The sequence below is a fragment of the Somniosus microcephalus genome, chromosome 1 (assembly GCF_052327205.1).
Source record: "Somniosus microcephalus isolate GS21.2 chromosome 1, FLI_Smic_1.0, whole genome shotgun sequence".
NCBI lineage: Eukaryota > Metazoa > Chordata > Chondrichthyes > Squaliformes > Somniosidae > Somniosus > Somniosus microcephalus.
Window position 1 is genome coordinate 394,504,958 of NC_140987.1, and position 19,532 is coordinate 394,524,489.

Genomic DNA, 19,532 nt, shown 5'->3' on the forward strand with positions numbered 1-19,532 from the left:
TAATCCAACAGTCCCCACAATGAATATGTGGAAAATGCACATCTGGGACATTTGCCCAAAAGCAAGCTTTTCCTTGAGATGGGAAGGCACTTTCCTGCAGGAATATTCCATTCAAGAACTCAGGAGTTACTGGTATTGTTCACTCACAGGATGAAGTGCTAATATTTTCATTACAAAGTGAGTTCCTTCTATATCATAGGGTTTCATACTGGGATCCCCAGACCCTAGGAGTCTGAAAGGTTATTTGATTTCTGTCTATTTGTAATTAGCTTTCTGCATGTTTCTGTAATCATTGAGCTACTAGCACATTATTTCTACTGTTGTATACTAATAATATGCATTTTCTGCAGTGATAGCATATTTTCCTTTGGAGAGCTGAAACTGTCTTTTGGTAATTTTGGACGGGGTGGCACTATTTGCAGAACATCCTCCCCAAGTGTCTTAATATTTGCAGGGGTTTCCCCCGTATACAATAGTTTGAAATTCAATGTTCTATAGGGCACAGAGCAGACAATCAGACAAAGAGGTCTGCACACCTGATTCACTGTGCAAATCAAATTCAGTAAATCAAATTAAAATTCATTACGAGAAAATTGGAAATATCATGAACTGGACACAGTGACCTCGATGCTGATTCGCACTCCCACTGAAGGCGGCCCCACACAGTGAGCAGAGACGTACAAAATTTAGCCTTGTATCTCATACTCAGGATTCGGAACCAAAAGTTCATTTGCACTCCACGGTCTAATTTTCAGAAGTTTGATACTGGAATCAAAGAGCAGAAAAGGTTAGTGCCGATGTTCTGCTCTCTCCTGGCTTTACCATGCCTGAAAAAAGATATGACAGAATACTTACTAAATGTGCTAGTAGCATCTAGTGCCGGAACATCCTTCCTGCACTAGCCTTGGTGTTGGGTTATCCAATTCTGATTACCTTGGATTTTTTTGCATTAATTTTCTCCCTCCTCTCCTGAAGACACTACCCGAGGTGCAACCCTACATAATTGAGGCAGGAATTTGGGCCCTACAGTTGACCTTGGTGCCTCACATTAAGTAAAAGAGATAATTCAGCTAGGTTCTCTCTCCTCCATAGTGGAGTAGTCATGGACAAATAGTCTGCCACCCTTCACGGCCTAGGCTCATACATGAAAAGTGGCCACTGGGGCAAAGAGGACAACTGGCACATATGAAGCTATACTTCATCACAAGTCAGTGCCTTCTGGAGAGGAAAAAATTAGAAAGGAAAAAGCGGGGAAAAAAGGAGAGAAGAGATGCTGCTCAGTTGGAGCTGTGCCTGTATACTGCAAGAAGGCATTACAAATATTTGAATCATGTTTCTATAAAGATGCCTAATTCATTAATGCAGAGAAAGACAACCCAGGCTGTCAAAAAACTGGAAAAAAAACACCTCAAGATCCTGGGAAAGGCAAGACCACCAAATAAATGGTGTGAATATGATTAGAATCATAAATCATAAATTAATAAAGGCTATGATGTCATTCAGATCCCAGAAGTTCCCATACATCATGAGTGCAATGTTGGAAATGGTCTTGGAGGGATGGTAGATTATTCCAGCCCTCCCTCAAACCATAACTAAACAAAAAGTCTGGTTCTCTATTAAATCAGCTGGTCCCAGATTAGCAGAAGTCACAAAAACAATAATGAGCATGATTATGTCTTGCACACTGTCTGGGGGGAGGGTGGGAAAAGATTCATAGCAAGAATACATAGCTGCAGGCTACTTATTACTGCCAAAGTGCAAGCTGCCAGGGCTGGCATAGTGGCAGGACCACTACTTCATGTGACAATTCGTTTTGAACAAAAGATAATTAAAAAAAATAGGCATCAACTTCTCTATTCCACACAGTAAGAAACTGAGTTCTGGTCTACTGAAGCCTGGTCTGAAGCCAAGTATGTTTTGTGCTATAAATCTTTGAACACCCTATCCATTCAACAGAACTTCAAAGTGAGGCTGCCATTTTGTTTGGGTCAATGGTCATGTTAGAGGCGAGAAGGAGCCAAACTCGTTTCTTTTTGGATGGGGAGGACATGCAAGAGTGAAATCACGGCTGCAACAAGCAAGATCGTGGTCCATGAAAGAAAAGGACAAAAAGGGGGATAATTAGGCTGGAATGTAGCTTTGATGTCAATATCTTCCATTTATATCCATATATACAGAACAAATAAGGCACTCCTTCCAGAATCTGCACCCGAAGTACTACAACATCCAGAAAGTAGCCCTTAGACTGATTGGACAAGAAATATATTCTTCAAAGTCAGACCAGGAAAGCACTCCCACCTTAGCCCAACACAACTGGAGCAGCTGAAACCTGACTTTGTATCAGTGTCATCTTAAACTGAGAGACAGATTCAGTGTTGCATCATATTTCGTACACAAGATGAGATTTTTTGTTACAGAATTCAATTATTTATTCTTTTCTTTGTTGCTACACATCGTCTACACTCTTACTGACAAGCACAGTTATGTATTTGTTCAGGAGGAATAATATTCTCAAAAGACATGGAACCGCATGTGAAGGGTGCCGTCAACGCAAGAAACTGAAATCATATTTGGTTAAGTATTTATTGTTTCGGTGAATATTTGTGCTCATCAAGGTGTCAAGATGTCAGTGATGAGGTATGAAACACTTTTCCAAAGTTGGCACCCGGCATACGTATCCAGCACACCCAGTTAAGAGTCCACTCTGTCCCAATTATATGTTCACCTCTATCTCATAAGAGTGCCCCCTTGTGTATGAGTGTGAGCATTTACCACTTCCTCCACCAACCAACCTTTGAATCAGTTTGCCAATTTAGTGCAGAATTACAGGTAGCTTTGCACAATGGAGGCATGCCAACTGGGAACGAGATTGAGACTGCCTTGAACTCATTTCACACAGGATCGCTACAGTCAGCAGAGAAAGATCTTCATTGCAGGAGTCTGAGCCCAATTTTCTGCGTCAGTAACAGCGCAGTTAATTCAGATAAATAAATGTAGTGCAATGTTTTAGGAGAAAAATACCAAATTTTACAAAGGTAAAATGATCGACTTTTATAAAATATGAATCAAAAATTGAAAGATAACAGCCCATCCAACATTCCACACACGATTCAGATTTTCAACAAAAAACACAGGTATAGTGTCTCGACTTATGGCAAAGCTGCTCCTTTGTACAGTACAGAATAAGAAGTACATTAGCCTTTAATTCCTGATAATCCTATCCCCCCCATGCCCAGTGCAGAATAAGGAAGATATTACCCTCATACCTTAGTAGTCCCCATGTACAACAGATAATATATTACCAGTGTACTCCTGAAAATGCTGCTCATGTACTGTAGAGAATAATGAGTGTATTATCCATTTACTCCTTATAATGGCTGCGTCCCAACACTACCAAACCTCTCTTTAGCTTGATGTACAGGTGGTAGTTTTCCCAATAAAGAACTGTGGAATGTCACAACATAGAAACAGGCCATTTGGCCCATCAAGACTGTGCCAGTGTTTTCCCCTACAAACCACCTAGTCTAATCTCACTCTTCTGCACACTCTCCACAGCTTTTAATATTCCTCTTTTTTCAAGCAACTAATTCCTTTTTTAAAAAAAGAGCTTACGAATTCTGTCACATTGAGCACAGTATGCCTGGATTTGATATGACGAGGGTTTTTTTCCCTTCAAACTGAGCTGTATAAGCAGGCAAGTATTGTTTTTACCCATGCCCCCAATTTTCTCTGATCCTCTCCTCAAAGCGCTGGGTATAATTCCATAGGCAGAAGTTGCCAATCTTCATGTGAGAGCCTGGACAGGAAGTGTCAACAGGTTATTCAACTGCAAAGAACAACACAGCCAAGCCCAATTTCTTGCCCAACATCCACAAAAGCACACTTTTCAATGGAGGTCACTGGATAATGATCAGGAGCAGAAAACCTGACTAATTTTCTCCTCTTGGCTTAGGACAGTGAAGTCAACTGTAACGCCAAATTGTGGCTGTGACCGAAATCAGCTAATTCAGCACGGACCAAGAATCAAACCTTCAGTATCACATGTGGCAATTCTTTCACCCAGTCGGTCATTGTGGAAATGACCAAGTAACTTTCAAATCTATTAACAGAGAACATTTTAAAAGCAAGGAATTTGCTGATCAGAGGAGATCCACAAGAGAGCATTAAGTAAACATCAGCAAATACAGAGAAAGAGCACCACGGCTGGACCCAGTATAATATGGGTCAGCCACCAGTTAACCAGCTTTCGTTGTGGTAGGTGGCCCCCTATTGAACATTCTGCACTATCACTAGGGTCCTTGGCATTTTCTGCAGCAACTGGCTTAGCTGACAAATATAACAAAACATCAACAACTCAGCTCAAGAGCTGTGCGAGCTGATTAGACCTCATGTCACTTACTGACAATTCACCAATAAAAAAAAGCTGTGAATTTCCCGATATCTAGTGTGTACACAAAGTCAGAAATATTAAAAATTAACTTGCCACAAGCAAACTTTGCCAATCACAACTGCAGCAACTACATGCTCATACAGCCCCTTTCATATAATGAAAGCCCAGGGCACATTGAAGGGGTTCAGAGGATACAGAGTTGGAGTGGGGGGCGCGGTGGAGAAATGAGAGGTGTAGCAAGGCACATGGATTTAGTAAGTGAATTCCAGTGTGCAGCAGGATGGTGAAGTGGAATGGCGGGAGAAATGCACAGTAAGCCAGATTTGGAAGAACAGAGGCTGCGTACTGGGCCATACAGCTGGAGAAAATTACAGAAGTAGGGTTGGGAGAGGCCATGCAGGGAACTCATGTTCACAATGAGTCGGTGCGTTGTAAACATTATTTATTGGCAAATTCATGCAGCACATCATCCGCAACAGTGAGTAGGTGCATGACCTGCTCCCAGGCCTCCATTCAGCTGCTTCTCCTGACGAACGACAACTTGCTGGGTAGGGAGATCACAGATGCGAGCCCACATGCCATTACTATGTGCCGCAATGTATTGATAAAGCAATCTGCTGTGCCACAAAGCTGACATATCTTGGTGATCAAACTAATTTTCCAAGCTCAGTGATTAATTAGAGAATAAACCAGTCTTCACCCTCTCACTGTTAAGGTCACATAAGTAAGGATTAGAATAAAGGCACTGACAACTAAAGTCAGTCAACAGAAACTTTGGCATTGCACTGTGAAATCTTCTTGGATCTTCATAAAATTCTCAATACATTCTACTCCTGATAATTCAAAGTTATTTTTCTGGTTGATTTCTCCCCTCCTTAAGCCAGGGACACTAAGGCCAACTGCAGTGTCGACGCTGTTGCCCCACAGTGTAGTGGCACTGTCATCTCCGGTACCTGTTTGTAGGTAGGGCTGTTGGCTACAAATCTACTGAACTTGTACTACTCCACCAGGTTCTTACACAGGCACCAGACTCCACTAAATTTCTCACACTCTGTTAGATACTCGATGCTCCACAATCCAACTCGCACATATATACTCCAGATGATGTTCCGTCCACGCCGCACCAGTCCGGATTCCCCCACCCGTGCACACAAGCACACGCCACAAGATCCCCAATCCTCTCACACTCTCCATACTTCACTACAGTCCATGCCATCTGCTCTCCACACTCCACCAAAACAAAGGAAAAAGCTAAGATCTCAATCTGTCTTCCTTTGGTTTAATTGGCTCTTACTTTCATTTAGGTTACCAGGTAAGATCATGCTGTGAGGATGTCAGTGTTGGTGTAATGAAAGATAATGGCAAATTGGCATAATCAGAGAATCTCCCATCAGCCAATGTCGAGCAGTCACAGATATGATGGCAGTTTCACATGATTTGGGGAGGGGGGGGGGGGGGGGTGAGAGAGCAGGTACCCAAAGTCATTGGCCCCATTCACATCAATGGAACTGAACTTCATAAAAAGGGAATTGTACACAATTTTTCTGGTTGATTTCTCCCCTCCTTAAGCCAGGGACACTAAGGCCAACTGCGGTGTCTACGCTGCCGGAAATTGCATCTGGCCCAGTAAATGCACAGGTACCTTTCTTTATATTTAGTAATTCAAACAAACAATTCCTCATTAAACTCAAACGTCATGATTTCACTCAAACAAAATACAATTTGTTAAAGTCATCCAATAATTTAATGGATTGATTTCTAACCGTTTCACCACCATCTTCAGTGCCCTGTAAGATCCTTTAATGAGGATGAGTGCCTCCTGCCTTGAGCCATACAGTGGGGAGCCATTGATGTTTACAATTTCATCGCCAACCTGCAGTTTCTTCGACAAAGCAGCTTTGCCTCCATCCTCAATCTGAAAGTATATTAAAAAAGTGCAAATATGAGTGCTACAACATTCAAAGTTCATTAGTTAACATGACATCAATTAACATTTTGCAATAAACAACATCTTTCCAAGTGGTTTAACAGGTAGGTTTGGTACTGACCCATACAGTCAAGGAAGGTCACAGGTTCAATCTTAGGGCGTGCAGTTCTCTGCTGACCAGGCAATCCAGTTAGGTATCAGACCATTTTCATATAGGTTGAGCATCCCGAATCCGGCAACCTCGGGACCGAGGCCGAGCTGGTTTTCCCGAACTTCGGAACGTGTTTCTGATGTCCGAAGTCTGGAAACGCCCGAGCCCAGGTTGCAATATTTCCAGACTTCGGACATCAGAAACACGTGCCGAGTCCGGAAATGCCTGGGCCCAGGTTGCGCTATTTCTGGTTTTTGGTAAGCCTCCCTCAGGGTGTCCGGATTCCGGAATATTTAACGGATTCCGTGCCCCTGCCACCAATCATCCCAGAGTCCGGATTCCGGAACATTCCAGAACTCCGGATTTGGGACGCTCAACCTGTACCACCTTCATTATTCCATTTCTCACCTCAGCCACCTTTGTGACCTGAATAAGATTGGCAATTTAGTTTAGCCATGAAAATATTCACAGTGAATATTTATCCATTTCATAACATTCCATGCAACATAAACAAAGCATGTCCCACTATCACTGTTTGCAGACAAATTCACTTTTCTTACTAGCAATTCTCAGAAATGAATCAGTACTAAGTCTAAGACGGGAGCTCTTACCCTCTGTGTGATTTCCATTCCAGATTTCTCTCAACTGCGTGTCAACTTGTCCCAACTAAACAGGAAGCCAAAGACATGATCTCGAACCTTCTCCCAGCTCTGTTTCTGAGGACTGGTCAGTGGCACTACCAATGAAACTGGCTACCACCCTGCTAAAGTGGCTGCGTCCCTGGAAGCAAACTCCAGTTGTTCTTACATTAATTAAATCATTCAAACATATTACGCTCAATTTCATCTCTGGAATGTTTTAACATCTTTGTCTCAAAACTAATGTAGATAATGGTTTTAATGGATAACCCTTTTGGCTAAATATTGTGATTCTGCAGTTTTACTTTCTTTACCCATTTGTTGTCAAGCTACGGTGGTGATATTGGAGTCCATGAGTGAAAGCATACCCACATAACAATCTTCGAAGACACAGTTAAAAGATTTTGTAAAGGGCTAAGGTTTTAGACACTTACCGTTTCCAAAAATCAAAATAATGAAGTAGCAGCATCCAATTGAGGGAAAGTATTGTGAATTATCTGCTATATATCTTTTGCTTCTATTTAATTAAACTGTGGCAAAACCACCAATGATCTTCTGTACAAATGCATAACTGTCTTTAACCCAATGCTACAACATCTGTGTTTGTTGGCTGAGTGTAAATAAGCTTTCTGCAAAAGCCCTGAAACAACGTGATGACGTCATCACGTTGGTCACGTGATGCCCCGAACGGCGGGAAACGTGATGACGTCAGAGAGTGGGAGGTTCTAAGCCCAGACCTCGTGTAACAAGCTGCTGAAAAGACCTGTTTGCTGTTGCTCCTGCATGTTTTTGTTTTGTTCACTTGTTTGATTAAATTCAGTTGAATTATTAAACTGACTCGACTTCAGTTAGGGATAGATCGATTCCTACAAAACATCATTTATTTAAAAATTCAATTGGTGGACTGTCATTCAGGTTAAACCCAACAGTGTACTGATTTCCACCCCATGACTGACATCGTGACACCTGGAACACATATATTCACCAAAACAAAAATGTGAATAAAAGAAAAGAAAAGGAAGGAAGGAAGGAAGGAAAGAAGGAAAGAAAGAAAGAAAGAAAGAAAGAAAAGAAGGAAGGAAAGAAGGAAGGGAGGGTGAATAGCCTGAGCAACCACTGGTGCAAAATATATTGGTTAAAAAGAGTGACCGTTAAACCTACAGCACACTCATCTCATTCATAGCTCACATAAGGATGTAAGTTTTGGATCATGAGGAACATCTCTGAAAACTGCATTTTGTTCAGATTGTACTGTTATCATAACAACTAAACACTGATTGGGGAGTCAGTGCTGAGGGCTCACCAATTAAAAATTTTCACTCACAAAGTGAGGAAAGTGGTTAGGAGAAATGTATTTCTGCATCGGATTATTAGAGGATGAAATGCTTTGTAACAGGAGTGATTGAGGCAGAGATCATTACAGCCTGCAAGAGAAAACTGGATAAGTATTTGGGGGAGGATACAGGGTTATGGGGACAAATGATGCCATGGTATTAGTTTTGGATTGCTCAGCACGGAGCTGCCATAAACACATGGCCGAATGGTCTCATGCTGTGATGTAAACCTCTATGGTTCTCTGTTATATAGTCAGTCAGTCTCCCACAGTACTGCACAAGGGTAGTGAAGACTAAGTGTAGTCCTCAGGTGAAGTGGGCTAGAGAGCAGGATATAATTTGACTCCAGCACACAGGCATAATTTAGTCCCCATTTAAAGTCATGGGGGGAATTTTGCCAGCCCTGGGGAGTCATAGAATCATAGAGTTATACAGCACGGATAGAGGCCCTTCGGCCCATCGTGTCCGCGCCAGCCATCAAGCCCTGTCTAATCTAATCCCATATTCCAGCATTTGGTCCATAGCCTTGTATGCTATGGCATTTCAAGTGCTCATCCAAATGCTTCTTGAATGTTGTGAGGGTTTCTGCCTCCACAACCCTTTCAGGCAGTGAGTTCCAGACTCCAACCACCCTCTGGGTGAAAAAGTTCTCTCTCAAATCCCCTCTAAACCTCCCGCCCTTTACCTTGAATCTATGCCCCCTAGTTATTGACCCTTCTACTAAGGGAAAAAGCTCCTCAGTATCCATCCTATCTATGCCCCTCATAATTTTGTACACCTCAATCATGTCCCCCCTCAGCCTCCTCTGCTCCAAGGAAAACAAACCCAATCTGCCCAGTCTCTCTTCATAGCTGAAGCACTCCAGCCCTGGTAGCATCCTGGTGAATCTCCTCTGCACCCTCTCCAAAGCGTTCACATCCTTCCTGTAGTGTGGCGACCAGAACTGCACACAGTATTCCAGCTGTGGCCTAACCAGTGTTTTATACAGCTCCATCATAACCTCCTTGCTCTTATATTCTATGCCTCGGCTAATGAAGGTGTGGTAAACCACTTTTATCGTTACACTATAGTTATCACTGTTGTATTGTTATCACCGTTATCACTGTTGTATCACGATACGAGGTCGCCTCTTGTCGCGCTGTTATACCTGGGCTGACCACCTCCGACTCCGCCCATGGCTCCACCTACCTGCCCAGGTATAAAGGTAGTCGACTGGCTGGTATTCCTCCTTGTTGGACCCGATCACCCACGAGGGTGGGCTCTGTTATTTAGTCAATAAAAACCTTTAGTTACGTTCCTAACTCGTCGCTTTTTATTGGACGAATTGATAGGTATATCAATTTTATTGACTAAATTTTAAAGATGTCTACTACTGGCCAGCCAGAAGCCCTCCCAGAAGCACAGCCACACCAGCCGGCTTGGCTGCAAGCCCTCAAACCACCGTACCTGGATCTAAACCCACAGGCAGCAAACGCAGCCCTCAACTTCAAACACTGGCTGGACTGCTTCGAATCCTACCTGGAAGAATCCGGCGCCCCGCAGAGATCCAAACTAAGACTTCTGAACGCCCAAGCGAGCCCGAGAGTATACGCACTCATACAGGACACGACTACGTACGAGGCCGCTATCAACCTACTGAAACAGCAGTACCGCAGCCCGGTAAATTACATGTACACCAGGCACCTCCTAAGATCCCGCCCGCAACAGCCAGGAGAGTCTGTAGCTGAATTTTTACGGGCGCTAAGAGCACTCGGCAGGAACTGTGACTTTAAAGCGGTGACGGCTGTTGAAAATACGGAAGATAATATCCGCGATGCCTTTGTGAAAGGCCTACGGTCCGACTACTCACGGCAAAGACTGCTTGAAGCTAAAGACCTCGACCTGGACAAAGCTGAAGCCCTCGCTCTCTCCCTGGAGGTGGCCCATCAGGACCAGGAGGCGTTTTCCAGGTACTGCTCGCGACCCTGGGACTCGGGCCCGACCCCTACCGCAATACCCTTCGCAGCGCCGCCCCCGGGACCTACCTCAGCGTCGGCGTCCCGGACCCGACCGGGCCCGCCACCCCCGGTACCGGCTCCGACATCGGGCACCCGCGATCGGGCCGCCGGCTGCTTCTTTTGCGGCCAGGAGAAGCACCCGAGGTCGCGCTGCCCAGCCAGGAACTCTACCTGCACAACCTGCAGGAAGAAAGGCCATTTCTCTAAGGCCTGCAGGAGCGGATCTTCAGAGGCCAGCAGTGCCTCATGCGAACTGTGGGGGCGGCCATCTTCTTTCACGGCAACTGAGGCCAGTATCCCCACACGTGAGTCATGGGGGCGGCCATCTTTGATCAAGGCAACCGACCCCAATAGTGCCTCATGTGAGTTATGGGGGCAGCCATCTTCTCCGCCATTTTGTCCTACCTCGTGGGAGACGCCATTTTACCCACCACGCCCGACTGCCACCGGGCCCCCGGACCCGACGACCGCCTCGCCCGCAGACGACAACGACTCGCTTACCTACACACTAGCCTCCGTCACTCTGGATCAAGCCCGCCCACACCACCTGTCCAAGTCGATGATGGACATCAAAGTAAACGGCCACGCCACGACCTGCCTGTTCGACAGCGGAAGCACGGAGAGCTTCATCCACCCAGACACGGTGAGCCACTACTCCCTCCCTGTCCTGCCAACGCGCAACCGAATCTCGATGGCATCGAGGTCCCACGCCACGGACATTAGCGGCTACTGTGCTGTGACCTTGTCGGTTAAGGGTACAGAGTATAAAAACTTTAAACTCCTCGTCCTCCCCCAGCTCTGCGCTGCCGTCCTACTAGGGCTGGACTTCCAATCCCACCTCCAAAGTGTAACCCTAGCATACGGTGGACCCCTCCCCCCACTCACAGTCGACAACCAGCGAAGGTTAAACCGCCCACCGCGTAACACCTGCAGCCTATCCACCCTCAAGGTGCCGCCACCTTCCCTGTTCGCTAACCTCACCCCCGACTGCAAACCCGTCGCTACCAAGAGCAGGCGGTACAGCGCTGGGGACAGAGCTTTCATTAGCTCTGAGGTGCAGCGTCTCCTGAAGGAGGGCATCATCGAGGGGAGCAACAGCCCCTGGCGTGCCCAGGTCGTGGTCGTTAAGACCGGCGATAAAAATCGCCTGGTCATCGACTACAGCCAGACCATAAACAGATACACCCAGCTGGACGCATACCCCCTTCCCCGCATATCTGACATGGTCAATCAGATTGCACAATACCGCGTATTCTCGACCATCGACCTTAAGTCGGCCTACCACCAACTCCCTATCCACCCCGAGGACCGCCAGTACACCGCCTTCGAGGCGAATGGGCGCCTATACCACTTCCTTAGGGTCCCCTTCGGTGTCACCAACGGGGTCTCGGTCTTCCAAAGGGAGATGGACCGGATGGTTGACCAGAACGGACTGCAGGCCACATTCCCCTACCTAGATAACGTCACCATCTGCGGCCGCGACCGGCAGGACCACGACGTGAATCTGGAGAAATTCCTCCGTACAGCCCAACGGCTGAACCTCACCTACAATAAGGAGAAATGTGTGTTTAACACCTCGCGCCTTGCCATCCTTGGCTGTGTAGTAGAGAACGGACTCATCGGCCCCGACCCCGAAAGAATGCGCCCCCTCATGGAGCTACCCCTCCCCCACTGCCCTAAGGCACTTAAGAGAACCCTGGGGCTCTTCGCCTACTATGCCCAATGGGTGCCCAATTATGCGGACAAAGCCAGACCCCTCATGAAGTCCACATCCTTCCCCCTTACGGAGGAAGCGTGCGCAGCCTTCTCCCTCATTAAGGGAGACATTGCCAAGGCCACTATGCACGCAGTGGATGAGTCCATCCCCTTCCAAGTCGAGAGCGATGCATCCGACTTCGCCCTAGCCGCCACCCTTAACCAGAAGGGGAGACCGGTGGCCTTCTTCTCAAGGACCCTACAGGGCCCTGAGATCCGACACTCGTCGGTCGAGAAGGAGGCCCAGGCGATTGTGGAGGCGGTACGACGCTGGAGGCACTACCTGGCAGGCAAACGATTTACCCTCCTTACCGACCAACGTTCGGTCGCTTTTATGTTTAATAACAAGCTGAGGGGCAAAATCAAGAATGACAAGATCTTGAGGTGGAGAATCGAGCTCTCCACCTACGATTATGATATCTTGTACCGGCCAGGTAAGCTGAACGAACCCCCCGATGCTCTGTCACGAATTACATGCGCCAGCGCGCAAAGTGATAGACTTCAGACCCTCCACAACGACCTCTGCCACCCCGGGGTCACCAGACTTTACCACTTCATTAAGGCCCGCAACCTGCCCTACTCCATCGAGGAGGTCAGGACCATAACCAGGAACTGCCAGACCTGCGCCGAGTGCAAACCGCACTTCTTTAGGCCGGACAGAGCAAGCCTGATCAAGGCCACCCGCCCCTTCGAGCGCCTGAGCATCGACTTTAAGGGGCCCCTCCCGTCCTCTGACCGTAATGTGTACTTCCTCAACATTGTTGATGAGTACTCCCGTTTCCCCTTTGCCTTCCCCTGCCCAGACATGACCAGTACCACGGTCATTAAATGCCTGAACGACCTCTTCGCCTTGTTCGGGTTCCCAAACTATATACATAGTGACCGGGGCTCCTCTTTCATGAGCGAGGAACTCCGTCAGTTCCTACTAGCGAGAGGTATTGCAGCAAGTAGGACCACCAGCTACAACCCCCAAGGGAACGGCCAGGTGGAAAGAGAGAACGCGACGGTATGGAAGGCCGTCCTCTTAGCCTTAAAGTCTAAGGGCCTCCCAACCTCCCGCTGGCAGGAAGTCCTCCCGACAGCGCTGCACTCCATCCGGTCACTACTTTGCACTGCCGTTAACGCCACCCCCCATGAACGAATGTTTGTTTTCCCCAGGAAGTCGACTACGGGAACCACTCTACCAACCTGGCTGACCTCTCCGGGGCCCGTCTTGCTGCGAAAGCACGTGAGGGCCCATAAAACAGACCCCCTGGTCGAAAGGGTGAACCTCCTGCACGCCAACCCCCAGTACGCCTACGTGGCTTACCCAGACGGGCGGGAGGACACTGTCTCCTTACGAGACCTCGCACCCTCGGGCACTCCGGAGACACCACCTTTACCCCCCCCCCACCACCCCCCCAATTCCAGCCCAGGTAGACGGCATGCCGGAACCCCACGAGCCTTCGCCGACCACGCAGACACCAGCACTAACACCGGATAATGCAGCACCGCCGCTGCGACGATCGGAGAGGCTTACGAGGCCTCCGGACAGACTGACATACCAGAACTGGTAGTACACTTCACCCCGCCGGACTCAAATCTAAACAAGGGGTGAATGTGGTAAACCACTTTTATCGTTCACTATCGTTACACTATAGTTATCACTGTTGTATTGTTATCACCGTTATCACTGTTGTATCACGATACGAGGTCGCCTCTTGTCGCGCTGTTATACCTGGGCTGACCACCTCCGACTCCGCCCATGGCTCCACCTACCTGCCCAGGTATAAAGGTAGTCGACTGGCTGGTATTCCTCCTTGTTGGACCCGATCACCCACGAGGGTGGGCTCTGTTATTTAGTCAATAAAAACCTTTAGTTACGTTCCTAACTCGTCGCTTTTTATTGGACGAATTGATAGGTATATCAGAAGGCAAGTATCCCATATGCCTTTTTTACCACCTTATCCACCTGTTCCGCCGCCTTCAGGGATCTGTGTACTTGCACACCCAGATCCCTCTGACCCTCCGTCTTGCCTAGGGTCTTACCATTCATTGTGTATTCCCTTGCCTTGTTAGTCCCCCCCAAAGTCCATCACCTCGCACTTTTCCGGGTTAAATTCCATTTGCCACTGTTCCGCCCATCTGACCAACCCATCTATATCGTCCTGCAGACTGAGGCTACCCTCCTCGCTATTTACCACCCTACCAATTTTTGTATCATCCGCGAACTTACTGATCATACCCTTTACATTCATATCCAAGTCATTAATGTAGACCACAAACAGCAAGGGACCCAGCACCGATCCCTGTGGTACCCCACTGGCCACAGGCTTCCAGTCACAAAAACAACCTTCGACCATCACCCTCTGCCTTCTTGCCACTGAGCCAGTTTTGTATCCAATGTGCCAAGGCACCCTGGATTCCATGGGCTCTTACCTTCTTGACCAGTCTCCTGTGTGAGACTTTATCGAAGGCTTTACTGAAATCCATGTATACCACATCCACTGCGTTACCCTCATCCACACACCTAGTCACCCCCTCAAAAAATTCAATCAAATTAGTCAGACATGATCTTCCCTTGACAAAGCCATGTTGACTATCCCCGATTAATCCTTGCCTCGCCAAGTGGAGACTAATTTTGTCCCTCAGAATTTTTTCCAATAATTTTCCTACCACTGATGTTAGGCTCACTGGCCTGTAGTTCCCCAGTTTTTCCCTACTTCCCTTCTTGAATAATGGTACTACATTAGCGGTTCTCCAGTCCTCTGGCACAGCCCCTGTGGCCAGAGAGGTCCTGAATATATGTGTTAGAGCCCCCGCAATCTCTTCCTTTGCCTCACACAGCAGCCTGGGATACATTTCGTCCAGGCCTGGGGATTTATCCATTTTTAGGCCTGCTAAAACCACCAATACCTCCTCCCTCTCGATGTTAATATGTTCGAGCATATCACAGTCCCCCCGCCCTATTTCTATGTCTACATCGTCCTTCTCCATAGTGAAGACAGATGCAAAAAATTCATTTAGAACCCCTCCTACATCTTCCGGCTCCACACACAGATTGCCACTTTTGTCCCTAATGGGCCCTATTTTTTCCCTAGTTATCCTCTTACCCTTAATATACTTATAAAACATCTTAGGATTTTCCTTTATTTTGCTCGCCAGTGTTATTTCATGGCCCCTCCTTGATCTCCTAATTTCTTTTTTTAAGTATCCCCCTGCACTTTTTGTACTCCTCTAGGGCTTCCTCCGTCTTTAGCCTTTTGTATCTGCCAAAAGCCCTCCTTTTTTTCCTAATCCATTCTCGTATATCCCCTGACATCCAAGGTTAAGTGGCTGTAATCCCCTTCCTGCCTCGAGGAGACTTGTCCCTGCGCGTGTCGGGGACCCGCCTCCCTGGAAGATGGCACGGAGACGGGTTTGGAGGCGGGACTGCCGGGTACATGGCAGAAACCGGGAGCGGGTATGGAACCCGCTCCCAACCCGTCTCCGTGCCATCTTCCAGGGAGGCGGGTCCCCGACACGCGCAGGGACAAGTCTCCTCGAGGCAGGAAGGGGATTACAGCCACTTAACTGCCTGTTAACAGGCAGATAAGAGGCTTATCCTCATTTTACCAACACAAGTGTGGGCTTCCTGACGTTGGGAAACCCAGCCAGGGTTAGCGAGGCGAGCAGTGGGTCTGCGGAGGTGAGAGGGGTCGAAAAGTGCGCTGTGTAGGTGAGTGGTTGGTGCAAGTGTGGAGAGGTAAGTATGGGAGGTGAGTGAAAAATGTTAGAAAAAGTTTCCTTACCTTTGTTTCTTCCTGCAGGCTTCAACCCATGGGGATCCGGAGGCTCCTCATCTCCACGGCAGAGATAACAGAATAGCTGCTGCATTCTCCGATGCAACAGCCATCTGATTTCTGCTCAGGAAAGAGGTTTGGGGAGTCTTGAGTACAAGGATTCACCAAAGAACAGAGATTGTCAGTGTTTGACAGCTTCTCAAAATGACAATTCATCTGTCAAAAATGTTCTCGGTCACCAGCTTTCCCTTAATTGGCCGGCTAAGCCCACAGGGCGGGCTTAACAAGGTCAATCAAGGGAAAATAGCGTGGGTTGGCCGGACGTCGTTGGGGGCGGGACTGAAACCCGACAACCAGCAGTCCCGCCCCCAAACGATAAAATTCCCCCCCCCCCATACAGTCTGTACTTATTTTTACATAACACTTGGATTATTTATTATTGAAAATAAATAGTAAAATGTACGCAATTTGGGAAGCAAAGTAGAGTTAGTAGGTGTATCTCCTCAGTTTGGGTTGAGGAATTGGATTGAAGTGCTACAGCACTTGTAACAATATTACAAGTTTACATAACCAGTTTCCATTATAAATGTGGACAAATGAATTTAAAACGAGTGCAGGGATTCAGAAGATTCTTCATCCATTACAGATATATCTATCTATATTTTACCAAAAATCTTATGTCTTCATGCACTTCCTATCTGCACAATTGTACTTCCTGCCATTATGTTTTTGCCACACTTTTTGGGTCAACTTTATCCCCTTATAAAAGAAAGACAAATGGAGAGAAAGGCAAACAGTTTCTTTCCTTATTCTAATTTGACTTTAAAAAAATAGAAAACAAGACTTCATTGAGAGAAACAGATTGTAGAGGAGGGTAGGATGGAAACATATCGAGGGCAAGAATGCCTCTGGTCCCAAGCCATCTGTCCTTAGGGGTAAATAAAGTGGGTTGGGGGAGTGGCTTGAGAGTTATGGGTAAGGTGACTAGCAGAGACAATAGCTCAAATGCTCTCTTCTCTTCAGTCACAACCCACATTTGGAAGAAATCTATAATTGCATTGCTGGAGGATTTTCACAATTCAGATGCACATAATCTGAAAATTCCACACATCCAACAGTATGCTTCGCTGATATCTTAGTGACAACACTAGCTACATGTTTCTGTTTCATTTAACAGAGGGGTATGAAAGGGGCCTGGTCAGCAAACACCCATCCTGTGATTTCACCCACCAGTACCAGTCGAGGGCAATGGAATAGCATTAACTAGATTAATGACATCTGCAAGATGGGATTTGCAGTTTGAGTAGCGATCATAATTAGCTATTCCATAAATGCAGACCCATCAGCAATCCAAATGGCTCATAATTCTTCCTTTTTTGAGTGTATTAAGTGTGCAGATTCTTGTGTGCAACATTAACTACATGCTTTCCAAGAAAAGGCATTTTTGGCCAGAAGTTGCATTATTTCACCTCACACAGGAAGCTTCTATGTTTCTTTTTTAAGGCTTTGCACTGCTTTCAGAGGCGCCTAAAAGTGGTTTTGCTCAACAGCTAACATTTCTTCAGTACTTGGTCCAGTAAAACACATAATGTGAGGCACTTCTAAAAGGTTGAGAAAATTCAGGGTCAGCATTTTGTAAGTAACTAGTCAATCAATCTCCCATGGCATTGCAGAGGGGCCGGGGTTGGGGGGGGGGTAAGAGAATAGGGTGCACAGATCTAAATCAGTCTGCATTTTAAAGTCATAAATTCTGTCCTTATTTTTATACAAGACAACTCAATGGATAAATGCAATCATGTTATTGTGATAAATGTAATTTATGTATAAACCCTTAATTCGAAAATAAGAAATTTCAGTTGCCGAAGGGAAAAAATGGCAGATGACAAAAAACTTCAGAAATGATTCCCTCCAGAATATCCTTCACTCACAAACAAGACCCTCGTTATCCACAACCTTAGTCTGGATGATTGCAGTGAAATACTGACTGACTGAAACTAAGCTCATGGGTGGAGACACCTAGCTCCTTACCAGAAAGGGTCCCCCACAATTATATTTTACACCACATGCCCCGACCAACCTCCCACCCCCCACCAAGTTTTCCCTGGAGATATCCTCTTTCCTCCCTCTGCCACTGCACTGAGTGACTCCTCATCTTCAATGATTTCAATTTCCATCTCAACTCACCATTTTTGAGGCTTAACAATATATATTTCACATGTAGGATGCCCTATAATTTATGTCATCAGACTGGTAAGATGATTATTTTCTTCAGTAAAAGAGGGAGTAATTTGAACAGACAGCACTTCCTACACTTTTCTTCTTCTTTAACACCCTGACTCAGTTGATAAAGGCAGAGTCCAGTGTGAGACACACAGACCAAAACGATCCCATCCTTGGCCTCCATTAAGTTCGTTGATCTCAGGCAGGGCGAGAGTAGGCCTGCTAAAATTGGCTTTAATACCCAGACCAGGAGGCAAAAAAAGCAGGTAGAATTCCCACCCTTACGATCTACAAAATGTGTCTATATGGACATCTAGAGAAGACAGATATAGATCAGCTGTGATGCTTCCCCCACTACCCAACAGCCGGCTGATGCCTGTGATGCAGGTCATATGTGGGGTGATTTAGAGTAGGTGAATTAGAGTTAAATTAAGTACAGAAAGAAATAATGAGAGGGAAAGAAAGATTGGATTAAGAGAAAGAAAAAAAGAGACTGAAAGGAAAATAAAATATTTTTGAAATTTAACATTGGAAATATTTTAAGTCTCTAAGAAGAATTTACTACATGCAGGAATGAGACGGAATAGTTTAAATTGTTCCCCTTCGGGGCCAGAGAGATTGATTGGCATTGCATTAATATTTATCACATTATTAAAGGGGTACTTATGCTATTAATTTTGAGCCCTAACTTTCTGCAGCGAGTTTAATGAGCAATTAATGTGCAAATCCAGCAAGTTCTTCGAAATAACGGGGAGTCTAAGGGTGAGATGCTGTTTGTGAGTAGCAAACGGCAGAGTGGCATAAATCCACCAGCAAGTTCTGGAGATTCGCAACTCATGCCGTATCTCTTAATCCACTGAACTTGCTGGCCGATTTGCACTTTAATAGCAGCTGTTATTTTTCTAGGACGATTTGGCCCATTCTTTTTTGGCATTTATCTCTCTGCTGTTTGTAGGACCTTGCTGTGTATAAATTGGCTGCCTCGTTTCCCCACATTACAACAGTGACTACACCAAAAGTACTTCAATAACTGTGAGGCCGTTTGGGATGCTCTGGGGTCATGAAAGGCACTGTTAAAAAATAAATTCAGGAGAGCAGAGGAGAAAATGGAGGTGGGGATAAGATGGAATTTTTGATATCAAAGATATGCCAACAATTATTTTATAGAGCCCTTTGATGCTGAACTGCATAAATTTACTTCAGAAAGATCCATGTGAAGTGTCAAACTTCATATGGGCCTTTCTGCAGTGAAGACTCTGGGAATTTGTTGGGTTTTGGCTCCCAGAAGCTTTGATGTAGTGCACTCAGCATAACTCAATTGCGAGCACTCACCACTTGAATAAGAGATCACCCAGTAAT

At 46.1% G+C, this 19,532-nt stretch overlaps 1 protein-coding gene and 1 long non-coding RNA gene across 2 annotated transcripts in view; one reads left to right on the forward strand and one right to left on the reverse strand.

Moving 5' to 3' along the window:
* The window catches only part of LOC147125117 (protein Shroom4-like), a 129,341-nt gene that overhangs the window by 74,182 nt on the left and 35,627 nt on the right, over window positions 1-19,532 (reverse strand). Inside the window, exon 2 of the mRNA XM_085997617.1 lies at window positions 6,154-6,305. Coding sequence (XP_085853743.1) covers window positions 6,154-6,305 — 152 coding nt within the window. The remainder of the gene's footprint in view (window positions 1-6,153; window positions 6,306-19,532) is intronic.
* LOC147125118 (uncharacterized) lies at window positions 578-9,736 on the forward strand. Its single transcript, XR_015079589.1, has 2 exons — window positions 578-2,573; window positions 7,103-9,736. It is a non-coding gene; the product is annotated as an uncharacterized LOC147125118 (long non-coding RNA).